Consider the following 14,136-nt stretch of genomic DNA (forward strand, 5'->3'; position numbering starts at 1 on the left):
TTATTCATAGAATAAACTACTATTTGTCGTTGGTGAAACCGGCCCTTAATAAGATCAAATTTTACTAAGAGTCGTATCAGTTTTTTTAGGAATCAGCTGTACATACTATAATCGTTGATTGATAAATATAGAGGGGTATTTATGTGTGTGTTTATGTTTTATTGGCACTGGTTTAAGCAACCAACTGGCCAGTCAATGTGTTTTGAATTCTCTCTTTTACAAAATATATGCTTAGTATCTAAATTTAAAACTATTAGTACTACTAAGTTTTTTTTACTCTGTTTTTTTTTATTATTTTTTTTAATATATTTTTTAACATTTTTTTTATTACATTTTTTATTTTTTTTAGTTTTTTTTATGTATTTTTTTGTATATTTTTTTATCGCGCTAAGACCTAAACCCGATTCAACCTCGCGGAGGTTTAGATCTTAGTAACTTTTTATTTTATTTAATTATTATTTTTTTTTTATTTTTTTTTCTTTTTTTCTCAGAGCTTTAATTTTAAACAATTAACATGGTTGTACAAAATTTTATAAACATCTAGATTGTTTGATTGTAAAAGGTATATAAGATTAAAAGGAAATTGTACATTAACTTGAACTATATTGGCAAAAAAGTTTGATATTTCAATAAAATGTAAAGGACATTCTAACAGCATATGTTGTAGATCAGCTAGCTCTCCACATAAACATTCATCATTATCTACAAGTCCTATTTCTCTTTTGTAGACTGGAGTCAGACAGTGATTACTTCTTATTCGACAAATAGTTTTGATAAAGCCTCTGTTGGAAACTTGATTAAACCATGTCTTGATGGGAAGTGTAGGCTGGATTTTTTTGTAATAATTTCCTTTGTCTGAATTATTGTATTGTTCCTGCCATTTCGTCCGTTTGATAGATCTCATAATAGAAATTATGTCTCCCATAGGAAGTTGATAAGTATGCAGAGTGGATTCCTTCGTTGTTGCTTTTTTAGCCAGATCATCTACTATTTCGTTGTTTTTTATACCAATGTGTGCTTTTATCCAACACAATATTATATTTTTGCCCGATTTCAAAGCTTCACTGTTCATTGCTATGATGTCACTGATGATATAATTTTCTGCAAAATTATGTACATTATATTTCAATGTCTTTACAATGCTTTGGCAGTCTGTAAATATAACATAATTGAGTTCTTTTTGATTAATACATATTTTGTATGCTTCTTTGATTGCATGAGTTCAGCTGTGAAAATTGTCATTTTATCAGGTAATCTGTTGTTTATTTTTATACTTTTTTGTGGGTAATATATAGCATATCCAACTTTTCCTTCCATTTTTGAACCATCCGTATATAATTTCTGATAACTCCCCCAGTTTTTTTGTACACACTGAAGGTGGTCTATTTTAGTAAGGAAGTCTGTCGCACGAATATTACTTAAATGACAGTTAACTGGAGATAAATAATCTTCATAATTTAGCTTTCGAGACGAGCTTTGTTCTATTTGGTGTATGTCGCCAATGGAATTAGAAACGTTGAGGAAGCTTTCCACAACTAAAAGCAGTTTCTTTTTTTCCCAGTAATAATGAGTTAGGTATGAGGTGGTTAAATGAACAATTTTATTTAATAGCAGTTTATCGTTAACCGCTGTTTTAACTATAAATTTCTCACTTAGGTATTCCCTGCGTAATGAAAGTGGAAGTTCATTAAGCTCACATTCTATGACCAATATAGGTATGCTACGAAGATAACCAGTGCATAACCTAAGTGCCTTATTTTTGATCCTCTCGATTTTTTGGAGTACAGAGTTTGATGCTGAGCCATAAAAAATAGATCCTATATATATTGGGTATTTATCAATCAGTATTTATCAATCAACGCTATAATATTATACTCGAAACTCGAAAATTACAGACCAATAAGCCTGTTACCACATGCGTACAAAATAATTACCAACAGACTATCAAATAAATTCGATAGTTACCAGCCTGGTGAACAAGCGGGATTTCGCAAAAGTTATGGTACCATAAATCACCTACAGATAATAAGGAAACTTATCTAAAAGTGTAATAAATACAATAAACCTCTTCATTTGGCATTTGTGGATTACAATAAGACATTCGATTCCATGGAACTCTGGGCCGTATTAGAAGGAATGAATAACGCAAGGATTGATTCCAATTTTACCAAATTGGCAAAATTACTTACTAAAATCACTAGCCAGTTGTGTCTGAGTTTAGCGAACCTACTATATAAATTAAATATTTGTTAAAAAAATAGATTTTGCAAGAAAAGTTAATTGTTTTTAAATCTATGGTTCACTTCACCAAACTTTTAATTCATAGTCAAATTTGATTTTTTTATAAAAAATTAAGTAATCGTGTGGGAAAAAAATAAATATGACATTTTAATTGCATATTTGTCTAATTTGTAAAATTCTTATTAGAGTTTTCAAAAACCGTATACAGGGTGAAATTTTTTCTAAGACCAAAACGAACTAATTATTTAAAGCCGCACCTGATTTTTTTTCTAGTTTGAATAAATCAGTTGATTGGGTGGTAATAGTGTAACGATTGGCCAAAATAAGAGACACATCGATCTTACCGTTCAAAAATTATGACGAATACAAATTTCTATACAAATTAACAACTCGCCCTGTACATTATGGGAGCAGACACTTTTTAATGGTCATTTGTTATTCCCCATATAGTCCAGAAAGCCACTGCGCATCCCACTGGCGAAGCGCATCCCACTGTAACCACTGTTACCATTGGTAACAGTTAAAATCTTGCAAATAAATCTTTTATGACGATGAATAATTCTATTTACCAATATTTTTACCAATAGAAATATATTATTATATTATGTGGTAATAACTCAGTAAATAGCCTATTACTCGTAGACACGAAAATATTGGCGAGTTTATGTGACTCAGTTGCACTTTATTATACTCTGTTACCAGACTCATTTCTGGTTACAATGGTTATATATCCACGCTGGCGCTCGGGACCGGCTAGTGACTGAAAATTTTGAAGAAGCGACGGCATAAGCTCGCTGTGTATCAGTAGCGCTATTACCAGATTTAAAATTGGTGACAGTACCTTTAAAAAGTGTCCGTGCAGTTAACCATGGATGAGTGTCGCTTCTTAATCGATCAACTACTTGAAAAGTAATTCTCATTGTATAATTTTGAAGAAAAAAATGAGATTAAAAATGAAAGACCTATTTTAAACAATTTAAACAAGAATCAACAAAAGGAGTTCGATATTTTAAATTTAGTTGGTACAGTGAAAATCCTTGGTTATATTATGGTTGCAAGAAAAATATACTGTATTGTTGGCCATGTCTTCTGGTTTCTAAAAAAAAATGGGTGGACCAGGTTCACGATTTAAATAGTGTTAGATTTTTAAAAAGGAGACATGAAATTTCTCCGTTACCTACATGTAAGATGTATACCCAATTTGATTCAGTTTGGCAAAACAAAAATCAAAAGTTCTCTTAACCAAGCTTTTAAAGCAAATATTGCTAAACATAATGAGTTTGTTAAAAAAATAGATAGGTATATCCTTAGCACACTTATTACAGATACTGTATGTTTTTGGGCCAAACAAGAACTAGCGTTTTGTGGTCATTTTGAGTGCGACGACTCTGACAATCGAGGCAATTACAGGAAATTGTTAACATTAATTGCCAAAAAAGATCAAAAATTTTGTCAACATCTAGAAACATCTGTTTTTTCGAGAGTTTCAAGTGATATACAAAATGATATTATTGAAACTACACTCACCGGCACAAAATTGCGCCACCCAAAATTTTTGATTAAGTTTGACAATTTATAACTTTATTATTTGTGCTCCGATTTTCAAGATTCTTGCACCAGTTTATAGGTAGGTACATGTATTCATATTGTTTGGTATTATTCCGGTAACAAAAAATGTTGCTTGCATGTCATTGTACAGGGGTGAAAGGAAGCGTTGTATTTTCTCCTAATTTTAAAAAATTCTGTGGAAAAATGGAATAGCTGATTTTGTTTCATAGTCCTGTCATATTTTCCCGGAGGCATCACCAACATTTTGTTTTTTGAATTATCCGAATATCTTTTTTCTTGTAAGAGCTGTACCATTTTTTGTAAATAAAAACACTGATTGACTCATACAATTGAGGTTGGATTGATAAGATTAGAATGGCCCGCATGCAGCCCAGATCTCAATCATATTGAGCATTTATGGGATGAATAAAAAAAGCTATTTGCCGTCATCCTAGGCCTCCAGAAATTTTGGTACAGTTATGGCCCTGGTAGAGGAATATCGGGCTATTCCCCAGGCAAGGAAAGCACATCTTTATTAGATGCTAAACAGATTGCGAGCAGTCGTTGCTGCAAGAGGTGGACATGACATAACCGCTATTGAATTGTTTTCTTGTTAAATTTGTTTTGTTTTGTTAATTTTAGTGCGTTTGATATTTTTAATTAAATAAACCTTCAAAGCAGTGTTTTTAATTACAGCTCTTACAAGAAAAGAGATATTCAGATAATTCAAAAAACAAGACCTTAGTGATACCTCCAGGATAATACAAAAGGAGTATGAAGCAAAATCAGTCCTCCAATTTTTCCACAAAATTTTTTAAAGTTAGGAGAAAAAACAACGCTTACATTCACCCCCATATACTGCCATCTAAGCAAAATTTTTTTTACCGGAATAATAGCAATCGATGTACAAATAATAAAGTTGTAGATTGTCAAACTTAATCAAAAATTTTGGGTGGCGGAATTTTGTGCCGGTGAGTGTATATATACATTTAGCCATAATATCTTCATTTCTTTAAATAAGATTTTTTGCATCTGGTTTTGGGAACACTTCAGAAAAAGTCACGCGTCGCCACTGGCGCATCCGCTAGTAAAAATATTCTGATTCGGATTTTTTGCACAATCTTACTCAAAAAGGACTCCTCTTAACAAATTTGCATGTTGCCAGGACCAAAAGGTGGGCAAACATTTTTTAAACGTTTTCCTTTTGTTTTTTTTCCTAAAATTATTTTTTTGCATGGAATTTTTTTTTTAGGTTTTTTTGGATCGTTCCAAACAGAAAAGGTCTTTAGTGACTTTTCTCTAAAAATGATAGTTTTTGACATATAAGCGATTAAAAATTGAAAAATTGCGAAATCGGCCATTTTTAACCCTCAAAAACTATGTGAAAAACTGAAAATTTGAATGTTGCCAAGGTAGGTAGATATTCTTTAAACATCGATTGATGAAATCCCGAAGAGTTTTTTGCAATACAATATTCAAAACTCCTTTGTTTTTTAATTGCTAATCAAGCGTGCGCGACACTATTTTCCACGCGACATGCGACAGTATGGTGCAAATGAAAGGAATAAATTCGTTATTTCGTAAACCATTTCATTTGCACCATACTGTCGCATGTCGGTGGAAAATAGTGTCGCGCACGCTTGATTAGCAATTAAAAAACAAAGGAGTTTTGAATATTGTATTGCAAAAAACTCTTCGGGATTTCATCAATCGATGTTTAAAGAATATCTACCTACCTTGGCAACATTCAAATTTTCAGTTTTTCACATAGTTTTTGAGGGTTAAAAATGGCCGATTTCGCAATTTTTCAATTTTTAATCGCTTATATGTCAAAAACTATCATTTTTAGAGAAAAGTCACTAAATACCTTTTCTGTTTGATATGATCCAAAAAATCTAAAAATACTTTTTTCCATACAAAAAAAATAATTTTAGGAAAAAAACAAAAAAAAAACGTTTAAAAAATTTTTGACCACCTTTTGGTCCTGGCAACATGCAAATTTGTTAAAAGGAGTCCTTTTTGAGTAAGATTGTGCAAAAAATCCGAATCAGAATATTTTTCCTAGCGGATGCGCAGTGGCTTTCTGGACTAATAGGGGTCTGCATACGAGGTAGGAATATGTGTACAGTTCCTCATGACTCACCCTGTATATGCCCAACTTTTATCTAAATAATTTTTGTTCGCATCTCTTACGCCAACGAGAAATTCGACTTCCTCGCACTAATACCGCACCCTATATATCTCTTGCACTGGCGTAAGAATATAAAGAATTTATTTATTTCTCCCTAGAGTTTTTGTATAGTATCAAATAAATTCAAATAAAATATTTTCAGTTAAAATTTTTTATAAAATAGCTTTTTAAGATAAAAATTATTTACCTTCATAGCGTATAAAGTTCCAGCATCAGCTCCAACTACTTTACGTGCCAGAAATACTTTCCCGAAGGATCCTTCACCCAGAACTTTGAGGAGCTCAAATTGAGAAGGATCTGCTCTTTCATGACCATCTCGAACCAACTGAAAATATAAATAAAATATGTGAGTAACACTTAATTTTTATGATGTCGGCAATAAATACATAATATATATCCACTTTATTCATTTATATTTATAGACAAGGCGAGAACGGCGGGTTCGTTGAGAAAAATATCCCCATGAGATTTTTTTGCATAATCACATTCATGAGACATCTCAGAATAAGGTTCAAGAAGTCGCCTACGTGAAAAGTGGTTCAATTTTTTTTAACAATTTTTGAAGTTATACTTCTTTAGGCGCGATTGAGATTGAGGATGAATTTATATTGATCTGCGCGCATGCGCCCACCGACAGTATGGTATTAGTCGTTATACGGGCTCTGATATTGGGTGTTGAAATGATCTGTCAATAATAAATAATTGTTCAATTGTTCAAGGTAAACAAATGTATAATATATTAGTTTTATTGTTGTGAGGACAGAAACAAAAAAGTTTATAATTGTAGTGGCATTTAAATAGTTTTTAAAAGCAACAGGTACTTAATAATTGTAAATGTATCATAGGTACCTACCTATTTGAACCTACCAAAATACATACAGTCGGAAAAATGAAAGAATACCCATGAACGAACATGTAAAACACGCTGTATTTTCCTGTCACCGTGTCACAAAGAAAATTGCCCAGCGCAAGTATATGTAATAATAATTATTACATGTACTTGCCTTGGTCAATTTTTTATGTGACACGGTGACAGGAAAATACAGCGTGTTTTATATGTTCGTTCATGGGTATCCTTTTATTTTTCCTACTGTAGTATGTAATACTTTTATTTACATAATTTGATTACCATCAAAATTTCTATCAATGTTCACCTAATATATTGTTTTCTTACTCTATGTTTTGTTGTATTTTTTCAATTCTAAATCATTTCAATTCAAAATCAAAATAATTTAATTTAATTCAAAAATGTCAAAAGCTTAATCCGTTTAGTTAGTCGATCTTCGCACATAATGACACATTGCCTCCGTGGCGAAGCGTTTAAGGCGAATGAACCCCAATATACCAACCGCGCTGATAGCTGGTTCGAATCCCAATAAAAACTTTTATTTTTTTATTTTTTTATACATTTTATGATTGTAAGTATATTTATTATATAATTTTATTTTCAGAAAATACGTATTTAGTTAAAAAAATGTCCGACAATTAATGTTCAGAAATCATTTGTGGCATTTTTAATGTGTTTGTGTGTGTTTTATTTTTTTATTATTTTAATTTTTGGCACTGTTTTAATAAAAATGTTTGAGAAGTAGTAAGTATAAATTAGTTTAATATTTAAATAAAATATAAATAAAAAGTATATTAATTTCGTTTAAATCATATAATAGAATTATAACTTACGTTACGTGCGTACAAAGTACACACACATTCTTTTTTTATAGGTTTTTTGGGCGATTCTGGATAAAAAGATCTCTTATAATTTTTCTCTGAAGTTGATCGTTTTCGAGTTATAAGCAATTTAAAATTGAAAAAAAAAACTAAAAATGGCGATTTTCAAAGCTTAATAACTCGGTTAAAAGTTATTATTATGAAAGTCAGAAAGTGACTAAATCAAAGTTTAATGCCCCCTACAAGATCCTGAAGAAATTTTTGTCATTGTTTTATTACTAAGCTGTTATTTTTAAGTAATAATAATAAATGCCATGCACGTGTTAGGCGGCCGTAAATGCTGAGTGCGAGAGAGATGCCGTTCCGGCAGTCCAATTGTGCATCTTACTTGCACTCACATTTACAGCCGCGTCAATACGACCTAACCGCCCATTGTTATTAATTAAAAATAACAGCTTAGTAATAAATTTATAACACATATTTCTTCAGGATCATGTAGCGGAAGCTTTAAATTTTGATTTAGTCACTTTATAACTTTCTTAATAATAATTTTTAATCGAGTTATTAAGTCTTAACGACGTTCTACACCTTCGTTGCGGGGTTTGCCTCTCAGAGGAAAGGGGGAGAAACTTATATGCAAGCGAAACAGTATTTTCGAAACAGTATTTTCACTTTATTTAATAATGGTACGGTAAACAATCCTCATTTTTTAATATATTATTCCTTACAAAAAAACCTTTAATTTAAGCCCAAATAATTGAAAATCGTAAAATTGGGTCAAAAGTTATTAACTTTTTAAGAGCGAAACATGATTTCCAAACAGTATTTTCACTTTTATTTAATAATGGTACGGTAAACAATCCTCATTTTTTAATATGTTATTCCTTACAAAAAAATCTTTAATTTAAGCACAAATAATTAAAAATCGTAAATTTGGGTCAAAAGTTATTAATTTTTTAAGAGCGAAACAGTATTTTCGGAACAGTATTTTCACTTTTATTTAATAAAGGTAAGGTAAACAATCCTCATTTTTTAATATGTTATTCCTTACAAAAAAACCTGTAATTTAAGCACAAATAATTAAAAACCGTAAATTTGGGTCAAAAGTTATTAACTTTTTAAGAATTCCCATAAGAGCCCATGTTAAAACTTAACTTTGAACCTTAATATTAATTCAACGGCACGGTAAATTTTTTTTTTAAAATCAAGTCTAAGTTTTTTTAAGTATACTATAGCATACTAAAATTTCATGCAAATCCTTAATTCTTTGCCGAAGGTGTAGAACGTCGTTAAAAAGGGTCATTTTCGCGTTTTTCAAATTTTAAATTGCTTATAACTCGAAAAAGATCAACTTTAGAGAAAATTTATAAGAGACCTTTTTTGTCCAGAATGGTCCAAAAAACCTAAAAAAATTGTATGAGCCAAAAATATTGATTTTTAGTCCATTCTTTCACGGTTTTTGCTCTAAATTTTAAAGAACCGCTTGGATTGACATGAAATTTGGCATACGTATAGCTTACATGTCAAAGAAAAAAAGTGATATTGTGCCGATGTGTGCTTTTGCCCTGGGGGTGACTTTCACCCCCTAGTGGGGGTGAAAAAATATATGTCCAAAATAAGTCCGGAAATGGGTAAACTGACTAATTTTAAGTAACTTTTGTTCTATAGAGCTTTTTCGCCAAATCAACACTTTTCGAGTTATTTGCGAGTGAATATGTTCATTTTTCAACAAAATAACCCCATTTTTAGACGGTTTTTCGCAAATAACTCAAAAAGTAAGTATTTTGTCGAAAAAACGTTCTTAGCAAAAATATAGCCTATAAAAAAGTTAAAAAAATGGTGTACGCGTTAGGTCTCTGGATCTCGTAGAACCAGAGTTATAGCCAATGAAAAATAGATTCATATTCACCAAATTTCAAATAGAATATTTCGACGTGAAATATCCAAAAATTAAGCACTTTTTGGGGAAAACTCATTTTAACTTTTTTAAAGTGTTTAAAAAATCTTTATTTCTGTTTTTACAAAAAGTTTCTAGCATTAAATTTAAGCAAGTTACACTCAAAATAAAGTTGGTCCCTTTTGTTTTTGCAAAAAAAAAATCGGGAAGACCACCCTCTAATTAGCAACTTAAATGAAATTAATCGTTACGGCTCCACAAATTATTTTACTTATGTTGTGTTTATATGATCTGTAAGTTTCATCGGTTCAAAGTGGTTATTTTTGAAAAAATTTGGTTTCAAAGTAAAATTTTTAAAATTTTTAAATTTTGAAAAATATGCTTTTTTCAAAATAACTTAAAAATTGTTAGAGATACAAAAAATCTCGAAAAACAAAAAAGTCAGATTTGCTTTTCTAAATATCATGTATTTTTTTGTTTTTCTATTGGATAAAAATTGATTAAGATTTGGTTTCCAAATTTGCATACATTCGTGATCAGTGACTTGTTCAACCCCTTTTAACTACAGCCCTTTCAATAATAAGGACTTTGAGCCAATGAAACTTACAGATCATATAAACAATATACATATACACGAGTCAAGAAACTTGTGAAGTCGTAACGTTCATGTAAGATACTAATTAGGGGGTGATTTTCCCGATTTTTTTACCAAAAATAAAAGGGACTAACTTTATTTTGAGCGTAACTTGTTTAATTTTGATGCTAGAAATTTTTTTTATAAAACAAAAATGAAGCTTTATTTAAACACTTTAAATAAGTTGTGATGAGTTTTCCCCGAAATGTGCTTCATTTTTGGTTATTTCACGTTAAAGTATTCCATTTGGAATTTGACGAATATGAACCTATTTTTCATTAGCAATAACTCTGCTTCTACTAAGTGTAGAGACGTGATATATACACCATTTTTTTAAATTTTCTACCGGCTATATTTTTGCTAAGAATGTTTTTTCGACAAAATTCTTACTATTTGAGTTATTTGCGAAAAACCGTCTAAAAGCGTGGTTATTTTGTTGAAAAAATAAACATATTCACTGCCAAATAACTCGAAAAGTATTGACTTCGTGAAAAAACTCTATAGAACAAAAGTTACTTAAAAATAGCCAGTTTATCCATTTCCTGACTTTCTTTGGACGAATATTTTTTCACCCCCAAGAGGGGGTGAAAACCACCCCCAGCGCAAAAGCACATATCGGCACAATATCACTTTTTTTCTTTGACTTGTTAGCTATGTGTATGCCAAATTTCATGTCAATCCAAGCGGTTCTTTAAAATTTAGAGGTTTTGCAATATTTTACCGTTAAAGAACGGACTATTTTGCAATTTGATTAAAAAAATTTGTTAAAAAAAAATTGAACCACCTTTCACGTGGCCGACTTCTTGAACCTTATTCTGGGATGTCTCACGAATGTGATTATGCAAAAAAATCTCATGGGAATATTTTTCCCAACAAAGGCGAGAAGAAGGTGCAACAGAATGCTTCTTCTTTTTATGTAGACATGACTCTGTCTGTCTTTTCAATGTGCCTCCAGTAAGTTGTCGTTCCATCGTTTTCGTGGTTTTCCACTGATGTCTTCCTATTGAGGAACCGTCTCTCGCCATCCTTACTCTATTTGTTGCCATTCGGCAAAAATGTGGTCGTTCTATTCTACTCTTCTGTTTCTTGCCCAGTTAATAATATTCTCCACCTTGCATCTCCGTCGTATATCTGCATTTCTAGCTCTCTCCCATAGTGTCTTGCCATCGATTTTTCGAAAGGTTTTCATCTCTGCCGTTTCTAGCATTATTTTTGTTCTCTAATTTTTATTTCTCCATATTGTTTCATTCAGGCTAGGGCTTCCAATCCCGCAATACCGAGATCTCGGTATTGCGGGATCCCGCGTCATTTTCCAATCCCGCGTGATGCGGGATTACAGAAGCGGGATCCGCGGTATTAGCGGGACTGAAAAAAGCGTACATTACTGCTGTAGCTATGCTCAAAATGATCAAAAAACTGTCTTTGCGCCGTATTTTACAACGACGTAGAAATGTGACTGCACTACTAATTTATCTCAAGCCTCGTAGTTACCAAGCGTCGTGTGACAATGAAACTTTTCATCTCCCACCGAAAAGTTTATTCGAAAATAAATTAATGATTTTATAATGGGAATGAACTTCAGCCTTTTAAATTCATCTGAGAGCAATGATGACGAAGAGGCTGATCAAGTAAGAAACACGTGAGAAACAATGTAGAGGTTCCATCATCGGGTTCCGATCTTGATCTTACATTGCAACTGGAGTTAGAGTTAATTATATCGTCAGCATGTAATGTATTTACTTTGCCCGTTGCCATCTCGAGCTAATACACTTGAGTCCATTATTAAAATAGAAATGACTCTATGAATCTGGGGAGTCAATGGGAAAATATCTTACATTTACATACATATAAAGCCTAAAAAGAATTTCTGCTGCTGGCTATATTGTGTCTAAAATATGCAGGAGTTTGGCAGATGACAGTTTAGATTTAGATATTGGCTCGTATGAATAAAAATGAGAATGTAGTTTATACTCCAAATTTTGGAGTACATACTCCACGCGGTAGTATCTACTCTTATGTACGGTGAGTAGAAACTCATCACATCAAGATATTTTTATTCATATGAAATGTAGTATAAACTTACACTTTATGCTCATACTCATGAGAACGTACTCGGAGTTTATACTCCGTTTTTATTCATACCATCCAATATGTTGTGTTTCCTTTGCAAACATTTTCAAATGAAAGCTTTAGCTAATAATAGTAACTTATAGCTAACTAATATAGCAACTAAATTAATAAACTATATTAATTTTCAGTTAAAAATGGGTTTTTTGGTTGATTTTTAAAATTTTGTTGGTGTATTTTTGAAGAAGATAGATTTTTTGTTTTTTCAGTATTTTTACTGTTTTTTGTGAAGAAAAAACAGTTTTGATCTCAAACTAATAGTAATATGTACTTAAATAAATGTGGAGTTAGTTGATTAATTTATTGTTTTATTTGCCTTATATAAATATGACTATTTTCAATATGCGGGATCCCGCAAATACCGAGATCCCGCGGGATTGAAAATTCGTAGTCCCGCAAATACCGAGATTGAACTCAGACTGCGGGATTGGAAGCCCTAATTCAGGCAACCTGCGGCTCTGTTTGCTCTATTCACTTGATCTTCCACATCTGTTACGAGTCTTCTGTAGCTAGATAGTGTGATGCCTAGATATTTAAACTAGAGTTCACTTTTTTTATTAACTGACCCTTCAGCTCTAATTTACATCTTTAGCAGATTTGCTGTTATAACGATACATTTTGTCTTTTGTGGGGAAATTAACATGTTAAATTTTTGTACATCATCTTTAGGTTGAGTTTTTATTTTAAGTCCCTTTTTTAGTTCTTACTTTTTTATTATTTTATTCATGATGAGGTTGAACAATGGAAGACTCAGGGAATCCCCCTGTCTTATTCCATTGCCAGCTTCAATTGGGTCAGTTAGTTTTTCTTCTACTTTTACTTTTATCGTGTTGTTATGGTAGATATTTTCGATCGCTTTATTCCTAGAGGTACCACTATCCTGTACAATAAATGGATAACATCTTTTAATTCACCATGTCAAATGCCTTCTTAAGATCCAATAAACACAGTTTGTTCTATTCTTACGATTTCTCTTGAACCTGCCTCATTATACATATAGCGTCGGTGCATGATCTTCCCAAACCTAAAACCTTGTTGTTCTTCGCTTAATGTTATAATTTTATTCGGTGGCGCCCGAAATCCCGACAGCCAAAATCCCGACGGCCAAAATACCGACACGTCAGAATCCCGACAGGCCAAAATCCCGCAACATGCAACAGTCCTCGCATAAGTAAAAATTCCGACCACTACATTTTGAATTATTGTTTCCTTTTCAAATGCAATACATGCATATTATGGAATATTTAAATTGAAAAATTATTACTTACTAATAAGTACGGGTACTAATTTATGTATTGTAAAAGAAAAAATTATTTAAACACTTCATTTTATAATATAAAAGGCAGTGCTGTTTTTGTAACAATAGAGGTTCCGGTATGCAATGATCCGGGGGTCTGCCCCTGGGAAAACTTTTTAAATTTAGCCTCAATAAGGGCGTTTTAAAGCTATTTGGAAGCAAGGAAAAAATTCATGAATTTGTCTATAATTTGGTTGTTTTTTTTTTAATTTTTTGTCCCAAGAGGTGCCGGTACGGCGTACCGGCGCGTACCGTCACAAAAACAGCACTGAATAAAAGGTATACTTACTTAAATGGAAGGTTGTAAGTGACATGATAATATCTATTATATGAAAGTAAACTTGAATGCAGGATTTGATTATACATATATTATTGGACTATATATTGGCAAAAAAAAATAATTTAATTCATATAGGTACCCATGGTAAAAATTTTATTTAGAAAATTAGTTCATGTTAAATGGTAAATACTTTTGTTTAGTAACAAAAAATAAAAAACAGATGGCCAAAACAAAAAACAAGAAATAAATGTAA

General features: G+C 31.7%; 1 protein-coding gene across 3 annotated transcripts in view; it reads right to left on the minus strand.

Annotated features, from left to right (window-relative positions):
- The window catches only part of LOC114331429 (ribosomal protein S6 kinase 2 beta), a 274,834-nt gene that overhangs the window by 108,208 nt on the left and 152,490 nt on the right, over window positions 1-14,136 (minus strand). For all 3 annotated transcript variants that reach the window (XM_050655564.1, XM_050655565.1, XM_050655563.1), the window contains one exon: window positions 6,168-6,305. In XM_050655564.1, coding sequence (XP_050511521.1) covers window positions 6,168-6,305 — 138 coding nt within the window. The remainder of the gene's footprint in view (window positions 1-6,167; window positions 6,306-14,136) is intronic.

The sequence above is a fragment of the Diabrotica virgifera genome, chromosome 7 (assembly GCF_917563875.1).
Source record: "Diabrotica virgifera virgifera chromosome 7, PGI_DIABVI_V3a".
NCBI lineage: Eukaryota > Metazoa > Arthropoda > Insecta > Coleoptera > Chrysomelidae > Diabrotica > Diabrotica virgifera.